The sequence below is a fragment of the Carcharodon carcharias genome, chromosome 34, assembly GCF_017639515.1.
Source record: "Carcharodon carcharias isolate sCarCar2 chromosome 34, sCarCar2.pri, whole genome shotgun sequence".
In the NCBI taxonomy this organism is placed as follows: domain Eukaryota; kingdom Metazoa; phylum Chordata; class Chondrichthyes; order Lamniformes; family Lamnidae; genus Carcharodon; species Carcharodon carcharias.
Window position 1 is genome coordinate 23,534,372 of NC_054500.1, and position 19,781 is coordinate 23,554,152.

General features: G+C 52.0%; 1 protein-coding gene across 1 annotated transcript; it reads right to left on the reverse strand.

The window, feature by feature from the left end:
* Nucleotides 1–6,963: 6,963 nt before the first annotated feature.
* LOC121272642 (homeobox protein SIX1-like) lies at nucleotides 6,964–12,794 on the reverse strand. The gene is made up of 3 exons (XM_041179336.1): nucleotides 12,399–12,794; nucleotides 10,618–10,781; nucleotides 6,964–7,258 (listed from the first exon to the last, which is right to left on the reverse strand). The coding sequence occupies exons 1-3, from the start codon at nucleotides 12,792–12,794 to the stop codon at nucleotides 6,964–6,966; spliced, it is 855 nt and encodes a 284-aa protein (XP_041035270.1).
* Between the last annotated feature and the right edge of the window lie 6,987 nt (nucleotides 12,795–19,781).

Genomic DNA, 19,781 nt, shown 5'->3' on the forward strand with positions numbered 1-19,781 from the left:
TGTACCTATCCTGTGTATTCTGAAATATCCTTTAAAAGTCTGCCGCTGCATCTCTAAGGATCTATCCTTGAACCCCATTTGCCAGTTCACTTTAGCTAGCTCTGCCTTCATGCCCTCAGTTGCCCTTATTTAAGTTCAAAATACTAGTCCTGGCCCCACTCTTCTCTCCCTCAAACTGAATGTAAAATTCAATCATATTATGGTCGCTGCTACCTAGGGGTGTTTTCACTATGAGGATATCAATGAATCCCATCTCATTGCTCAATACCAGGTCTAGTATAGCCTGCTCTCTGGTTGGCTCCAGATCGTGCTGCCCTAAGAAACTATCTCAAAAACATTCTATGAACTCCTCATCTGGGATCCTTTGCCCATCTGATATTTCCAGTCTATCTGTAGATTAATATCCCCCATAATTATCACCTTACCTTTCTGACAAGCTCCTATTATCTCTTCCTTTATACTCTGTCTTACCGTCTAGTTACAATTAGGGGGCCTAATGAGGGGACCACTCCCACAAGTGACTTTTTACCTTTATCACTTTTCGTCTCAACCCAAACTGCTTCTACATCCTGGTTTCCTGAACTTAGGTCATCCCTCACTAATATGCTAATACCATCATTAATTAACAGAGCCACATCTCCACCTTTTCCCAACTTCCTGGCCTTCCTAAATGTCACATACCCTTCAATATTCAGGTCCCAATCTATATCATCCTCTGTAATGGCTATCAGATTGTACTTATTTATTTCTATTTGCACTACCAGTTCATTTGTTTTGTTTCGAATGCTACATACATTTAGATACAGAGCCTTTAATCTTGCCCTTTTATTATTTTTGTAAGCAGCCTTACCTGCTGATTTACTCTTAGATTTGTATCTCTATCCCTTCCTGTCACAATCTGTTTATCATTTCCCATATTAATACCTATCTCTCTTGCCTTGTCTCTATTCTTTGGCTTACCACATCTTCCCAGTTTGATCCCTTGCCCCCAGCATCCAGTTGAAAATCCTCTGTACCTCCCTAGTTTGGCAGCTTGCGAGGATACCAGCCCCAGAAAGGTTCAGGTATAGACCATCCCAATGGTACAAATCCCACTTTCCCCAGTACTGGTGCCAGTGCCCCACAAACCGGAACCCACTTCACCTACACACATTAATTTCTCTATTTTTATTTGTCCTGTGCCAATTTGTACCTGGCTCAGGTAATAACCCAAAGATTGTTACCTTTGAGGTTCTGCTTCTTAATTTGGTGCCTAGTTCCTCACACTGACTGTGCAGAACCTCCTTCCTCATCCTGCCTATGTTGTTGGTACCAACATGGACCATGACCACTGGATCCTCCCCCTCCCAATGCAAGTTCCCCTCCAGCTCTAAGTAGATGTCCTGAACCCTAACACCGGACAGGCAACACAGCCGTCTGGCCTCTCGCTCTTTGCTTCAGTGAACAGTGTCAATCCCCCTCACTATCCTGTCCCCTACCACAACTACATTCCTAGATTTTTAGGAAGAGATTTAAGATTCCCTCAACTCACTAATACTCTGACTTTGTTGAGGCAGGTGCTGGTCACACTGGGAATGCCCCAATTTATTTAAGTGTAAGGTTTTGATAGATGGAAAGACAGAGAAGTTGGAGTGTGATGGTGGGGATAGAGAGAGAGAAAAGATCCAGAGAAAAATGAGAGATTTAGAGAAGGAGTTTGGGTGGGGGAGGTGTTAGTATTCAGAGTGGGGAAGGGGAATGGAGGAAAAGGGGTGCAGGATGGAGGTGGGTAAGGGGTGCAGGATGGAGTGGGTAAGGGGTGCAGGATGGAGTGGGCAAGGGGTACAGGATGGAGTGGGTAAGGGGTGCAGGATGGAGTGGGCAAGGGGTACAGGATGGAGTGGGTAAGGGGTGCAGGATGGAGGTGGGTAAGGGGTGCAGGATGGAGTGGGCAAGGGGTGCAGGATGGAGGTGGGTAAGGAGTGCAGGATGGAGTGGGTAAGTGGTACAGGAGGGAGGTGGGTAAGAGGTGTAGGAGGGAGGTGGGTAAGGGGTGCAGGAGGGAGGTGGGTAAGAGGTGTAGGAGGGAGGTGGGTAAGGGGTGCAGGAGGGAGGTGGGAAGGGGTACAGGATGGAGGTGGGTAAGGGGTGCATGAGCGAGGTGGGTAAGGGGTGCAGGATGGAGTGGGTAAGGGGTACAGGAGGGAGGTGGGTAAGAGGTGTAGGATGGAGTGGGTAAGTGGTGCAGGATGGAGTGGGTAAGGGGTGCATGAAGGAGGTGGGTAAGGGGTACAGGAAAGGGGGGATTTTTAAAATTGAGGGGCTTGCCAACAAATGACAACACCCCCCCCCGAGGCTGAACCCTTTTGTACAAAAGGTTATTTAATGCACAAGGGACTAATTCCTCTGGCATTGATGCAGTAACAGCACCAAGAGGCCATAGCTGTGATCTGTCACTAGGGAGCGCTGTCTGCGCAGTTACTGATCCAACTCACTCCCTCTCCAGGAGTGGATACCCAAGCTCTGTCTAAGACGAGCTAAGAGAAAAGTCATTCTCTGCTGCAGATTCTAAATTGCCGCTGATCCTAGTTAGTGACTGGAATTTGGCCATAAGTGTAGAATTTAACAGACTTTCTTTGGCATCTTTCACAACATCAAGATGCCCCAAGGCGCTTCACCACTACTGTAACATAGGAAAAACAGCAGCCAACTTGTGCACAGCAAGCTCCCACAAACAGCAATGAGATGGTGACCAGATCATGTGTTCTCAACGATGTTAATTGAGGGTTAAATATTGGCCCCAGGACCTGGGGGAGAACTCCCCCCCACCCCCTCCGCTCTTCTTAGAAAGAGAGTCAGTGGATCTTTCACATCCACCCAAGAGGGCAGACAGGGCCCAGAATTAAAGTTTCATCTGAAAGGCGGCACCTCTGACAGTGCAGCACTCCCTCGGCACAGGGAGTGTCAGCCTGGATTTTATGTTTGAGCATGTTTGGGATTAGACTGGGTGGGACATTAAAGTTAACAGGGAGTGGGCAGGAGAGTGGAATTAGAGGTTTGATGGTTTACTTGTTGATTCTCCATTCAACCTGCACAAAATTTACCCAAAACTTGACTAGCAACCCAGAGGCCTGGGCTAATGCTCTAGGGAAATGGGTTCAAATCCCACCACAACAGTTGGTGGAATTTAAATTCAATTAATCATCTGGAATTGAAAGCTAGCCTTAGTAATAGTGACAATGAAACTATCATCGATTATTGTAAAAACCCATCTGGTTCATGAATGTATTGTAGGGAAGGACATCTGCCCTCCTTTGACAGCACCTTCCAAACCCATGACCTCCAGCATCTAGAAGGACAAGGGCAGCAGACACATGGGAACACCACCAGCTGGAAGTTCCCCTCTGAGTCACTCACCATCCTGACTTGGAAATATATCGGCCGTTCCTTCACTGTCGCTGAGTCAAAATCCAGAAATTGCCTCCCTAACAGCGCTGTGGGTGTACCTACACCACATGGTCTGCAGCGGTTCAAGAAGGCAGCTCACCACCACCTTCTCAAGGGCAATTAGGGATGGGCAATAAATGCTGGGCCCAACCAGTGACACCCACATCCCATGAATGAATAAAAAGTCCTTACCCGGTCTGGCCTAGGTGTCACTCCAGACCCACAGCAATGTCGTTGACTCTTAACTGCCCTCTGAAATGGCTGAGCAAGTCGCTCAGTTCAAGGGCAATTAGGGCTGGGCAATAAATGTTGACCTTTCCAGCGACGCCCACATCCCATCAAAGAGTAAAAACTTTTCCTCTCTATCCCTGCCTCATCCCCCTTCCCCACCCCACTACCCCTCCACCCGACTGACCCCCCACCCCACTACTAACCCAACTCATTACCCCCCACCCCACTACTCCCCCCACCTCACCTACCCCATCACCCGACTGTCCCCCCACCCCACTACTAACCCAACTCATTACCCCCCACCCCCACCACTGCCCCCACCCCACTACTCCCCCCACCCCCACTACTCCCCCCACCCCACTACTCCCCCCACCCCCACCACTCCCCCCACCCCCACTACTCCCCCCACTCCCACCACTCCCCCCACCCCACTACTCCCCCCACCCCACTACTCCCCCCACCCCCACCACTGCCCCCACCCCACTACTCCCCCCACCCCCACCACTCCCCCCACCCCACTACTCCCCCCACCCCCACCACTCCCCCCACCCCACTACTCCCCCCACCCCCACCACTCCCCCCACCCCACTACTCCCCCCACCCCCACCACTCCCCCCACCCCACTACTCCCCCCACCCCCACCACTCCCCCCACCCCACTACTCCCCCCACCCCCACCACTCCCCCCACCCCACTACTCCCCCCACTCCCACCACTCCCCCCACCCCCACCACTCCCCCACCCCACTACTCCCCCCACCCCACTACTCCCCCCACCCCCACCACTCACCCCACCCCACTACTCCCCCCACCCCACTACTCCCCCCACCCCTCTACTCCCCCCACCCCACTACTCCCCCCAAACCCACCACTCCCCCCACCCCACTACTCCCCCCACCCCCACCACTCCCCCCACCCCACTACTCCCCCCACCACACTACTCCCCCCACCCCCACCACTGCCCCCCACCCCCACCACTCCCCCCACCCCACTACTCCCCCCACCCCCACCACTGCCCCCACCCCCACCACTCCCCCCACCCCACTACTCCCCCCACCCCACTACTCCCCCCACCCCCACCACTCCCCCCACCCCCACCACTCCCCCCACCCCACTACTCCCCCCACCCCCACCACTGCCCCCACCCCCACCACTCCCCCCACCCCACTACTCCCCCCACCCCCACCACTCCCCCCACCCCACTACTCCCCCCACCCCCACCACTCCCCCCACCCCCACCACTCCCCCCCACCCCACTACTCCCCCCACCCCCACCACTGCCCCCACCCCACTACTCCCCCCACCCCCACCACTCCCCCCACCCCACTACTCCCCCCACCCCCACCACTCCCCCCACCCCACTACTCCCCCCACCCCTCTACTCCCCCCACCCCACTACTCCCCCCACCCCACTACTCCCCCCACCCCCACCACTCCCCCCACCCCACTACTCCCCCCACCCCACTACTCCCCCCACCCCCACCACTCCCCCCACCCCTCTACTCCCCCCACCCCCACCACTCCCCCCACCCCACTACTCCCCCCACCCCACTACTCCCCCCACCCCACCACTGCCCCCACCCCACTACTCCCCCCACCCCCACCACTGCCCCCACCCCACTACTCCCCCCACCCCCACCACTGCCCCCACCCCACTACTCCCCCCACCCCCACCACTGCCCCCACCCCACTACTCCCCCCACCCCCCACTACTCCCCCCACCCCCACCACTCCCCCACCCCACTACTCCCCCCACCCCACCACTCCCCCCACCACACTACTCCCCCCACCCCCGCCACTCCCCCCACCACACTACTCCCCCCACCCCCACCACTCCCCCCACCCCACTACTCCCCCCACCCCCACCACTCCCCCCACCCCACTACTCCCCCACCCCTCTACTCCCCCCACCCCCACCACTCCCCCCACCCCACTACTCCCCCCACCCCTCTACTCCCCCCACCCAACTACTCCCCCCACCCCCACTACTCCCCCCACCCCCACCACTCCCCCCACCCCACTACTCCCCCCACCCCACTACTCCCCCCACCACACTACTCCCCCCACCCCCACCACTCCCCCCACCCCACTACTCCCCCCACCACACTACTCCCCCCACCCCCACCACTCCCCCCACCACACTACTCCCCCCACCCCACTACTGCCCCCTCCTGACTGTCCCCCACAATGCAATTCCTCACCATCCAATAACTTAGTCGCCTCTCGCTGTTTTTTGTAACTTCACTCGAAAATACATTTTTATTTGAAACTTTTACAATTATTGCATCTCATCCAAGCTACTGGATTCGGAGAAATAAGGGAATCAAATCCATCTCTGAGCTGCAGAAACCCTGCAATGTCCTGGAAATCTCGTCCATTAAACCCTCAGCAGCCCCAGAACAACCAGTGTGACCTCAACCTCTCACCCTCAACCTCTCACCCTCACCCTCAACCTCTCACCCTCACCCTCAACCTCTCACCCTCACCCTCTCACCCTCGACCTCTCACCCTCACCCTCTCACCCTCACCCTCTCACCCTCAACCTCTCACCCTCACCCTCTCACCCTCACCCTCTCACCCTCACCCTCTCACCCTCACCCTCTCACCATCAACCTCTCACCCTCACCCTGTCACCCTCACCCTCTCACCCTCACCCTCTCACCCTCAACCTCTCACCCTCACCCTCACCCTCTCCTCTCACCCTCTCACCCTCTCACAATCACTCTCACTCTCACCCTCACCCTCTCACCCTCACCCTCTCACCCTCACCCTCACCCTCCCCCTTCACCCTCTAACCCTCACCCTCACCCTCTCCCCTCACCCTCACCCTCAACTCTCATCCTCACCCTCACTCTCTCCCTCTCTCACCCTCTCACCCTCTCACCCTCTCATGCTCTTACCCTCTTATTCTCTCACCCTCTTACCCTCTCACTCTCTTACCTCTCACTCTCACCCTCTCACCCTCTCACACTCTCTCCCTCTCTCACCCTCTCATCCTCTCACGCTCTTACCCTCTTACCCCCTTATTCTCTCACCCTCGCTCACTCTCTCACTCTCTCCCTCTCTCACCCTCCCACCTCTCACCTTGCCTACCTGGTTAGTGAAATAGATTTCTACTAACTAGTTCAGTGGTTTCTCATAAGTTTTAAACTAACCTTGTAAACAATTTTCCTAACTTTTATATTTTACAATTTATTAAAATTTAAGTGCTAAAGTTCCATTCCACTACTGGGTGAATTTTCTGCTCAATGCCCAAACCCGGCTCTCGCTCCCTTTTTTTTTTTTTACTCTGGATCATTTTCCACTGTTCACGACCCCAGATCCACAAGGCTGGTAGTGAGAGTCCCAAGGATGCTCTCATCCAGCATGCGAGAATGCATGAGGTCTGGGTGCTGAAGGGCAGCACTGCTCAGAGGGAGAACGGTGTTTATCGACTGGGGGTGCAGGCTTCCAGGGTACAGAATTCCTGGGGTTCCAGCTCGGGGGACAGGACTCTGGTCTGGAGAGAGCTCCTCTTCATCGGAGCTACTGAGGATGAGTTTTGGCCCTGACAGCTGCTCCAATGGCTGTTTGCAATGGGGATTTGAATTCTCAGCGTTCTCCCTGAAAGCATAAAAAAAGGGTCATTAATTCAACGATTTTCATCACAGTATCAGCGAGACCAATAACATCTGTCATTCAGATCAATAACCAATCAATTAGATCAATGGATTTTAGCGTTCGCTGCTGGTATTCTATCCAGCAACTCCTGGCACAGGGCAGGACAGTGTTAGCCCTGTCTTAGTGCTAGCACATCCCATCCCACTCCTGGATTACTCCCAATTCACAGCCCATCCCACTCCTGGATTACTCCCTATTCACAGCCCATCCCACTCCTGGATTACTCCCTATTCACAGCCCATCCCACTCCTGGATTACTCCCTATTCACAGCCCATCCCACTCCTGGATTACTCCCAATTCACAGCCCATCCCACTCCTGGATTACTCCCTATTCACAGCCCATCCCATTCCTGGATTACTCCCTATTCACAGCCCATCCCACTCCTGGATTACTCCCTATTCACAGCCTATTCTACCCCTGGATTACTCCCTATTCACAGCCCATCCCACTCCTGGATTACTCCCTATTCACAGCCCATCCCACTCCTGGATTACTCCCTATTCACAGCCCATCCCATTCCTGGATTACTCCCTATTCACAGCCCATCCCACTCCTGGATTACTCCCTATTCACAGCCTATTCTACCCCTGGATTACTCCCTATTCACAGCCCATCCCACTCCTGGATTACTCCCTATTCACAGCTATCCCACTCCTGGATTACTCCCTATTCACAGCCTATTCTACCCCTGGATTACTCCCTATTAACAGCCCATCCCACTCCTGGATTACTCCCTATTCACAGCCCATCCCATTCCTGGATTACTCCCTATTCACAGCCCATCCCACTCCTGGATTACTCCCTATTCACAGCCTATTCTACCCCTGGATTACTCCCTATTCACAGCCCATCCCACTCCTGGATTACTCCCTATTCACAGCCCATCCCACTCCTGGATTACTCCCTATTCACAGCCCATCCCATTCCTGGATTACTCCCTATTCACAGCCCATCCCACTCCTGGATTACTCCCTATTCACAGCCTATTCTACCCCTGGATTACTCCCTATTCACAGCCCATCCCACTCCTGGATTACTCCCTATTCACAGCTATCCCACTCCTGGATTACTCCCTATTCACAGCCTATTCTACCCCTGGATTACTCCCTATTCACAGCCCATCCCACTCCTGGATTACTCCCTATTCACAGCCCATCCCATTCCTGGATTACTCCCTATTCACAGCCCATCCCACTCCTGGATTACTCCCTATTCACAGCCCATCCCATTCCTGGATTACTCCCTATTCACAGCCCTTCTCAATCCTGGATTACTCCCTATTCACAGTCATCCCATACCTAGATTACCCCCCCATTCATAGCCCATCCCACTCCTGGATTACTCACTATTCACAGCCCATCCCACTCCTGGATTACTCCCTATTCACAGCCCATCCCACTCCTGGATTACTCCCTATTCACAGCCTATTCTACCCCTGGATTACTCCCTATTCACAGCCCATCCCACTCCTGGATTACTCCCTATTCACAGCCCATCCCATTCCTGGATTACTCCCTATTCACAGCCCATCCCACTTCTGGATTACTCCCTATTCACAGCCCTTCTCAATCCTGGATTACTCCCTATTTGCAGTCATCCCATACCTAGATTACCCCCCCATTCATAGCCCATCCTACTCCTGGATTACTCACTATTCACAGCCCATCCCACTCCTGGATTACTCCCTATTCATAGCCCATCCCACTCCTGGATTACTCCCTATTCACAGCCCATCCCACTCCTGGATTACTCCCTATTCACAGCCCATCCTACTCCTGGATTACTCCCTATTCACATCCCATCCCACTCCTGGATTACTCCCAATTCACAGCCCGTCCTACTCCTGGATTATTCCCTATTCACAGCCATCCCACTTCTGGATTACTCTCTACTCGCTGTCATCCCACTCCTGGATTACTCCCTACTTACAGTCCATTCCACTCCTGAATTAACCCCTCTTTGCAGCCCACCCAATTCTGGATTACTCCCTATTTGCAATCCATCCCACTCCTAGATTACTCACTATTCACAGCCCATCCTACTCCTGGATTACTCCCTATTCACAGCCCATCCCACTCCTGGATTACTCCCTATTCACAGCCCATCCAAACTCTGGATTACTCTCTATTCACAGCCCATCTGTCATGAAGCTATTAATGTATATAATAATATAGGAAAATATTTTTCTCTGAGGATAGTGGTTTAGTCTGTGGGTGTGTCGTAATTGGATAAAACCAGCTAGTCTGGGTGCTTTGATGTGTACTAGTTTTGAGATGTAATAGAGGTAGAGTGTATTTGCATTTTGTTTAATAGACCATTCAAGAAGTGGGGTGAAATCTGGCACCTAACTAGCAGAGACAAAGCAACGTTTATATTACTAATACAATCGGTACTATGAAAGGGGTTTTATTGTTAGGAGAGGTGGAGTTCAAAAAGGTTGGTGATGCAATGAGCTGTGCTGGGTATAACTGAGAGCAGTTTTTGAGTGCACAGGGCAGAGGCAATGTAAGATCAAAGCTGCTGTAAACCTACAACTGTCTCCACAGGAACCAAAGTGAGAGGAACCTCATTTTGAATCTGTAAGGTGAAAACGCTTTGGCTGGTGTCTGGTTAAAGTTTATAGGTTATTGTTGCCTAAATGGAGATTAGTTTGGGAATTTGTTAAAAATTATATTTGTAGTAATTTGTAGCCATGTGTATGTGTTTAACTTGTGTAACTTAATAAAAGTTTCATTTAGTTTAATATAAAACCTCTTGAGCACTGGTAGTCTGATTGCTGAATTTAGAGCTTCATCTCAAACATATCAAATGAAAATATATTCCCTATTCCCAGCCCATCCTGTTCCCGGATTACTCCCTATTCCCAGCCCATCCTGTTCCCGGATTACTCCCTATTCCCAGCCCATCCTGTTTCCGGATTACTCCCTATTCCCAGCCCATCCTGTTCCCGGATTACTCCCTATTCCCAGCCCATCCTGTTCCAGGATTACTCCCTATTCCCAGCCCATCCTGTTCCTGGATTACTCCCTACTCCCAGCCCATCCTGTTCCTGTATTACTCCCTATTCCCAGCCCATCCTGTTCCTGGATTACTCCCTATTCCCAGCCCATCCTGTTCCTGGATTACTCCCTATTCCCAGCCAATCCCACTCCTGGATCACTCTGTATTCACAGCACATCCCACTCTTAGATTACTCCCAATTCACAGCCCATCCCACTCCTGGATTACTCCATATTCCTGACCATCCCATTCCCTGATTATCTCTGTCCCCTTCTCCTGCGTCATCCAGTCTGTCTCTACCTGTCTTTGGTCTCAGCTGCTCTGTCTCTCTGTCTTCGGTTCTTGAACCAGTTGCTGACCTGTGTGGTGGTCAGTCCAGTGGCTTCAGCCAATTCTCTCTTCTCCCGGGGAGAGGGGTATGGATTGTGCAAATACCATTCCCGCAGGATACCCCGAGATTTCTCCTGGAGGATGGAAGGATTGGAGAGGAGAATAAGCGATGAAGCAGGAATGAAAAGGAACGTTTCAGCTCAAATCAAACATTCAGCAAATACTAAATATATCCCAATGTTACTGAAAGGAACCATTATACAATTCATTATAAATCAGCATTTAGAAATTACAGGTTCATATCCTAATATCAGGAATCAATCCTTCTCCCTCTACAAACACTGACCCCCTCCCCAAACACTGACCCCCCCTCTCCAAACACTGATCCCCCTCTCCAAACACTGACCCCTCCCCAAACACAGACCCCTCCCCAAACATTGACCCCCTCCCCAAACACTGAGCCCTTCCTCAAACTTCCACCTCAAAAAAAACATGAAAATCTCAAACATCCAAACAGTTTCCAGAACCTCATTCACCCCCAGAAAAACTGTAAACCCCTCAAAATGCCAGCCAACCCACCCCAACAATAACCTCTCGAAACACAAACCAACCCCCCAACAATAACCCAGTCCAAACGCTAACTCAAGCCTTCCAAACACCAGCCATTTGCAGGCTCTGCTCACTGCCAGTTTGGAGGGTGGGGGGTAAATCTCACTGCCAGTTTTGGGGGTAAATCTCACTGCCAGTTCTGTGGGGGGGTGGGGGGTAAATCTCACTGCCAGTTCTGGCGGGGGGGGAGGTTAAATCTCACCGTCAGTTTTGGGGGGTAAATCTCGCTGCCAGTTCTGGGGGGGGGGTAAATCTCACTGTCAGTTTTGGGGGGTAAATCTCGCTGCCAGTTCTGAAGGAAGTAAATCTCGCTGCCAGTTTTGGGGGGTAAATCTCGCTGCCAGTTCTGGGGGGGGTAAATCTCACTGCCAGTTTTGGGGGGTAAATCTTGCTGCCAGTTCTGGGGGTGGGGGGGGTAAATCTCACTGCCAGTTCTGGGGGGGTAAATCTCACTGCCAGTTTTAGGGGGATAAATCTCGCTGCCAGTTCCGGGGGGGTGGGGGGGAGTAAATCTTGCTGCCAGTTTCGTGGGGGGTAAATCTCACTGCCAGTTTTGGGGGATAAATCTCGCTGCCAGTTTCGGGGGAATAAATCTCACTGCCAGTTTTAGGGGGATAAATCTCGCTGCCAGTTTCAGGGGGGTAAATCTCACTGCCAGTTTCAGGGGGGTAAATCTCACTGCCAGTTTTGGGGGATAAATCTCACTGCCAGTTCTGGGTGGGGGGATAAATCTCACTGCCAGTTCTGGGGGGGGGGGTAAATCTCACTTTCAGTTTTAGGGGGATAAATCTCACCTTCAGTTTTGGGGGTAAATCTCGCTGCCAGTTTTGGGGGTACGTTCCGGCTGGGAATTCTTGCCGGAATTTTTCCATTTAGGGAGTTGCTGTTTCTTTCTCCCCTCAGTCAGACCCGGTCGCAGTCCAGGCTCCGGGACAATTAAATCGTCACTAACCCCAACTTAACACCCAAGCTGGAATCAGGCGGAAATTTCGGAGCAAGTGCGAAAATGCCCCCAAATTCGGCTGGTCCCGGGTGTTACAAACAAACCCCCCACCCCATCCCACCTGCACCCCCCAAACCCCCCAGAAATTGCGGACCCTCTTAAAGAAGTTGTGGGATCTCCGCGTTCCCAGGAAACTCACCTTGAAGCAGTAACTAGTCTCCTCACCATCCCAGATGGTACGGGGCAGTGGGAATTTCCTTCGCACCCGGTATTTCCCCACAGCTCCCAGGGGCCTCCCCCTCACCTTCTCAGCCTCGGTGTAGTGAGCCTTCAGCCAGAACTGCTGCAGCTTGGGGTGGCTTTGCACCGAGAACTGGCAGCTCTCCAGGATCTTGTACAGCTCACGGAAGTTACCCCGGTGAAAAGCCACGGCTGCCTTGGCCTTGAGGACGCTCTCATTCTTGTGGAGCTGCTCGCAGGCGGGCAGGGACCACAGGAAGCGGCCCAGCCTCTCCACGCTGCGTCCCTGTTGCAGGACCTCGCACACGCAGGCTACCTGCTCCTCCGTGAAACCAAAGGAGCTCAGGATGGACATGATGAAAGCAAGGGATGGGACCCACCACCCCCCCCACCCCCCGCAGCTCCCTCCCGCACTCGCAGCTTGGCCAGTCCGAAAATCCCTCACCTTAACCCTGCCTCGGCGGCTGTACCAACCTTCTACAACAGCTCACTGGCTGCGTGGAGGACCCCTAGGGTGGGCGGGGGCTGGAGGAGGTGGTTGTGTGGGGGGTGGGGAGGAGGATCAAGTTTTCTTAATAATTCACCACAGAGGCTGTGTCAGTAACAGAAACCCGATCCTCGCTTATAAGGCCAAACATTCTCCAGTCCGCAGGCACGGCTGCTGAACACTATTTCAGACCGGGGAGTGAAGACTAACAACACACTGCATTTATATATCGCCCTGCACCTTGTCAAACAGCCCATGGCACTTCACAGGAGCATTATCGAAAATAAGCCTGACACCGGGCCACGTAAAGGTAGATATATTAGGACAGGTGAGCGAATGCTTGGTGGGAGAGATAGATTTTAAGGAGCATCTTAAAGCAGGAGAGAAAGGTGGAGCGGTTTTTAGGGAGGGGGGGATCCCAGAGCCCCAGGCCCCAGTAGCCGGAAGGCACGGCCACCAGTGGGGCTGCGATTAAACTCGGGGATGTGCGAGAGGCCAGGGTTGGAGGAGCTCGTAGATTTCGGAGGGTTGCAGGGGCTGGAGGAGATTACAGGGATAGGGTGGAACGGACCGATTTAAAAGCGAATTTTAAACTGTTAAAGCCAAGTGGCTGTTTAACCGGGAGCTGGTGTAAGTCAGCGAGCACAGGGGTGCTGGAGCCACTGGCCTCAGCTCAGTTTAGCTCATAACCTAGACACTGGGCAGTGCCATATCTTCTCACCTGTAGCAGACACTGTAGGAGACACAGGAACTCACCGAGGGATGCAGTGGCTCGATAGGTAGCAATGCAGTACTGAGGGAGTGCTGCAGTGTCAGAGGTGGCTGTCTTTCCAATGAGATGTTAAACTAAGATCCCCGACCTAAAACATCGCATGACACTGATCAAAAAAGAGGTGGGGTGGAGATCTCATTGTTAATATTTACCACTCTAGAACATTAACTAAACAGGCTACCTGGTGATTAAACTTGTTGCTGTCTGTGGGATCTTACTCTGCCACATTGAACCATATTACAACCGTGACCACACTTAAGCACTTTGGGACACCCTGAGGTTGTGAAACGTGGCGACAGGAAAATACAAGATCTTTTTTCACTCTGTATAACATGAAATCCCAGCTCCAGGTCCTCACCGCCCCTCCCGATCTCTGCAGATTCCTCCTCACACCCGACAGCCTCACCATGTCTCCACGTTCCTCCAGTTCCGGCCCCTTGAACGTCCCCGATCATAATCACAGCCGAGGTGCTCACTGCACAAATACGCAGAGCCGTAAAGTCACTGGGGGAATAGTAGGAGGCCATTTGGCCCATCGCTTCCATGCCCAGGAAATGGTGGCGATTCAGGACTCACTTGCCACAAGTTGCTGAATTTCTGATGGACCAATAATAGGGGAGAAGGTGGACTCACAGTTATTTTTCAGTCATTTCTGGGCCACTGAGGTTTTGTCCAATATTTTTTTTTTAAATTTTAAAAACTGCACAAACTGAAAATCTAAGGAATGGAATCCTGGAAAAACCAACGGAATCAAAATTTACCCAAAAACCTCTTATTGTTTTGAAACCTGTTCGTTGGCCCCCCCGAACCTTCTCTGATCCAGCAAGAAAAGTTCAGGGGTTTTTTAATATAGTTTTTTTTTGTGTGAGTTTTGCTCTGGTTCCTGTTACTGGCTCCAGAGAATCTTCCCTGTGCTTCTCCGTGGTCACTCAGGTGCTGCGTGCAGCTCAGGACAGCCCAAAACTCTGCGAAGAAACAGAGCGAGGCACAAGGATTTACACTTGATCAAAATCCCCAGACTGGGAAAATATCCAGGGGGTGTTTTGGGGCGGTTTGGGGGAGAGGGGTGGGGGTGGGGGGACCAACAGTGGAGCGGGGTTGGGGAAAGGGAAGCAAGACTGAGTGCCAGAGCCGCGGAGGCGGGGGGTGGGGGGGTGGTGGGTAAGGGTGAGAATGAGTTTCGGAACTTGAGGAACTTTCACTAAAGCCCTGGGGCTGGACTGCGCTCAAACCTCCTGTTGTTAATTCTGGGTTGGATCCCGGGCCCCTCTTGAACCGGTTGCTGACCCGGGTCAGAGGGAGTCTGGTATCAGTTTGTGGACTGTTCAGACTCTGTCCCGGACAATCCCACTGTCCAGACCCTGTCCCGGACAGTCCCACTGTCCAGACCCTGCTCCGGACAATCCCACTGACCAGACATTGTCCCGGACAATCCCACTGGACCAGACCCTGTGCCGGACAATCCCACTGTCCAGACCCTGTCCCGGACATTTCCACTGAACCAGGCCCTGTTCCAGACAATCCCATTGTCCAGACATTGTCCCAGACAATCCCACTGTCCAGACATTGTCCCGGACAATCCCACTGGACCAGACCCTGCTCCGGACAATCCCACTGTCCAGACCCTGTCCCGGACAATCCCACTGTCCAGACCCTGCTCCGGGCAATCTCACTTTCCAGACCCTGTCCTGGACATTCCCACTGAACCAGGCCCTGATCTGGACAATCCCACTGTCCAGGTCCTGTCCCAGGACAATCCCACCAGAGCAGACCCTGACCTGCTCTTGTCTGTATTTTTTTTTAAGTACATCTTTCTCTCACTGTTTCCAGTGGGATTGGGCATGTTTAAAGTTGAACATCACATAATAGAAGATTCTAGAACTGGTTCTGCTGCCAAATACATCCCTACAAATTAACCACACAAACTCTCGTGTTTGATGTTCATGTTCTCTCTTGGGCCTTGTTGCTAAGAGCCTTTTCAGGTTACAAGAGGATTCTGTTTCGTGATGTCTTAGAGTGACCATTAACCCTCGCTCTGCCAAATAGCATTTGACTGAGTGCGGCATCAAGGTGCCCTGGCAAAACTGGAGTCAATGGGAATCGGGGGGAAAACTCTCCGCTGGTTGGAGTCATACCCAGCACAAAGGAAGATGGTTGTGGTTGTTGGAGGTCAGTCATCTCAGCTCCAGTACATCACTGCAGGAGCTCCTCAGGGTAGTGTCCTCGGCCCAACCACCTTCAGCTGCTTCAACGACCTTCCTTCCATCATAAGGTCAGAAGTGGGAATGTTCACTGATGATTGCACAATGGTCATCACCATTCATGACTCCTCAGATACTGAAGCAGTCCATGTCCAAATGCAGCAAGACCTGGACAATATCCAGACCATCGGCCCTTGACGATCAGTGGCATTACTATCTCTGAGTCCCTCACTGCCAACATCCTGGGGGTTACCATTGACCAGAAACTGAACTGGACAAGCCATATAAACACAGTGGCTACAAGAGCAGGTCAGAGGCTGGGAATCCTGCGGTGAGTAACTCACCTCCTGACTCCCCAAAGCCTGTCCACCACCTACAAGGCACAAGTCAGGAGTGTGATGGAATACTCCCCACTTGCCTGGATGAGTGCAGCTCCCACTACACTCAAGAAGCTCGACACCATCCAGGACAAAGCAGCCCCTCTTGATTGGCACCCCATCCACAAACATTCACTCCCTCCACTCCAACACACAATGGCAGCAGTACAAGATATACTGCAGGAATTCACCAAGGCTCCTTCGACAGCACCTTCCAAACCCATGACCACCACCATCTAGAAGGACAAGGGCAGCAGACAGATGGGAACACCACCACCTGGAAGTTCCCCTCCATGTCACTCACCATCCTGACTTGGAAATATATCAGCCGTTCCTTCACTGTCGCTGGGTCAAAATCCTGGAACTCCCTCCCTAACAGCACTGTGGGTGTACCTACACCACAGGGACTGCAGCGGTTCAAGAAGGCAGCTCACCCCCACCTTTTCAAGGGCAATTAGGGATGGGCAATAAATGCTGGCCTAGCCAGCGATGCCCACATCCCATGGATGAATGTAAAAAAAAAGACTAAAATAAGCAGCTGATATACACAGTCTGACACCTCAAACCAAACTTTGCCTGTTCTATCAGGTAGATGTGAAAGATCCCATGGCACTATTTGAAAAAGAGCAAGGGAATTGTCCTGGGGCCAATATCTATCCCTTAATCAATGTCACCAAAAACAGATTATCTGGTCTTTATCACATGGCTGTTTGTGGGATCTTGCTGTGCATAAATTGGCTGCCATGTTTACCGCATTAAAGCAGTGACTACATTTCAAAAAGTATTTCATTGGCTGTAAAGCGCTTTGGGAGTCTTGAGGTTGTGAAAGGCGCTATAGAAATGCAAGTTTTTTTTTACGTTGTCACTTTAAAGTGTGGACAGTGGCGAATAAGTTGTTTGAACTCAGTGCCTGGCACTCATAGCCAGTAACTGTCTCAATACCGAGTCACCCAGGCCAGCTCCGTGCTGAGTTTGGGTCCCGCTCCTGATCACTGTCCATTGATCCCTCCTGGTTAGTGAGACAGGGCGGGTGTTAGACACAGCCTGGCCCACATGTGATTCCCCCCCTGTTCAAATAGCCGACGTACCCTCACAGGCACATGAAGCCTTGTGTGTTAAAAGGAGGGATTGCAGAAACAGATGGAACCTTCAGGAGAGGGTGAATAGACAGAGAGGCTGTGAGGAAGTTTGAGGTGAGACTTACTGAGGGGAGACTGACCCGGGGGAGTGAGGGGGTGTGTGGGGGGGGTGGTGGGGAGTGGTGTTTATCAGGACCTTAAACCCACCTGTTCAAATTTCAGAATGAGCTTAGGTCACAACTCGACTATTCCAACGCTCCACTGCTCAGCCTCACGCCCACCTCCGGCCAACTTCAGCTCATCCAACACTCTGTTCCTGACTCGTACCAAGTCCTGGTCATTCACCCTGTGACCAGGGTCGCTGACTGACACTGACCCCCGAACTGAGGCAACAGCTCGGCTTTAAAATCCCCATCCTTGGTCTCAAACCCCCTCCAAGGCCTCCCCTCCTCACCACCCTCTGTAACCTTCCTCCAGCCCTACAAACCCCCTCAAGGAGCCTGAGCACTGCCAGCCCTGGACAAACTCGATTTTAATCACTCCACCATCGGCGGCAGTGCTTTCAGCTGGCTGAGCCCTTAAGCTCCGGGATTCCCTCCCCAAACCTCTCCGCAACTCTCTCCTCCTTTAAGACGCTCCTTAAAACCGGCCTCTTTGCCCAGGGTTTTTGGCCAACTGCTCTGGTATCTCTTTACGTGTCTCGGAGTCAAATTCCATTTGATAACACTCCTGTGGAGAAACCTTTAAATGTTTTATCATGTTAAAGGTGCTACATAAATGCAAGCTGTCGTTACGCCTGGGTGGGTGGTTATTATTGTACCAGGACTGCTTTCCAAAAATCAAGGTGCACGTGGTAATCCTAGGTATTGGGTTATGTGTTCGTTGCTGGGGTGGACTATCATCTCATTGTTTCGAGCAGGTTAATAAGCACCTCAGGCCGTGAACGCAAACAGCTTCCTCAAATGTTCAAAGGCCACATTGGAATCGCTCGGATAAAATTACCTTTGTACAATTAGATGGGTGCAAGAGGAAGGCATTGCTGTGGCAACCAGCGCCGGGGCCTACACGTGAACAGTCAGTGCTCGTATCCTCATATCCCGTTCTTTCCAAATTTCTCCTCCTCAGTCGCCTAATAGGGAGTCACAGAATCACAGAGAGCAGAGTCTTTGGCCCATAATGTTCCGACATTTTCTTAAGCCCTCAAGGGTCACATTAAGCCAGAAGTTAGGCTTCAGTTTGGTTAGATCTCATCTGGAATAAGGGGTATCAGTCAGGCCCCCACCCAGGAAGGATATATCGGCCTTGGCGAGGCGGGGGGGAATGCAATGGGGGGCAGGGCAGACTCACCGAAATGATACCGGGGCCAAGAGGGTGGTAAAATCACGAGGGCAGATTGCACAGTCTTGGCTATTCTCCTGATTGTAGAAGACACGGAGGTGATTTGATTGAGGTATGTAAGGTATTGAGGTAAATTAACAGGGTCAATGGAGCGAAACTATTTCCTCTAGTGGGTGGGTGGGGCAGGGGGGTCTGGTGGTGGTGGAGCCCAGAGCAAGAAGCAGAACCTTAAACTCTGAGCCAGGCTGTTCAGGGGTGATGTCAGGAAGCACTTCCTCATACAAAGAGGGGTGGAAATCTGGAACTCTCGCCCCCAAAAAGCTTTTGCTGTTGGGGTGGTCATTTGAAAATTTCAAGACTGAGTTTGATAGATTTTTGTTGGGTAAGGGGTTTAAGAGGTTACAAACCAAGGAGAGTAAATGCAGTTAAGATACAGATCAGCCACGATCTTATTGAATGACAGACCAGGCTCAAGGGACTGAATGGCCTGCTCCTATTGCTATGAATCTGGGGGTTGGTGGGGGGAGTTGTGGGGTGTGAAGCTTAGTAAGTAAATCCCTAAGGAACAGGAAGATCCCAAGTTTCATTCACCTCCATCTGCCTCCACTCTAGGTACTTGATGTTACATCTAGTCTCTACAGCTCTGATAGCAATAGACAGATGGAGCCAAGGTTTTGCTCCAATCTCAATCCACATGGGCTTGGAGTTCTGAGACCCAGAGTGGGAGCAGGTCCGAACGTACCTGCTGTTCCCTCAGTTATGGAACCAAAGGGATAGAAAGGGAGGCCATTCGTCCCATCTCTGCCAAGCAGGTTGGGCCTATACTCATTGGAGTTTAGAAGAATGAGGTGAGACCTCATTGAAGGTTGGATTGACAAGGTGGATGCTGAGAGAAGGTTTCCTATCATGCGGGGAACCCAGAACTACCGGGGCACAGATTCAAAGTAAGGGGTCGTCCATTTAAGACAGAGACGAGGAGGAGTTTCTTCTCTCAGAGGGCCGTTAGTTTTTGGAACCCTCTCCCCCGGAGAGCAGTGGAGGCCGGATCATTGGACACGTCCAAGGCTGAGTTAGGCAGATGTTTGATC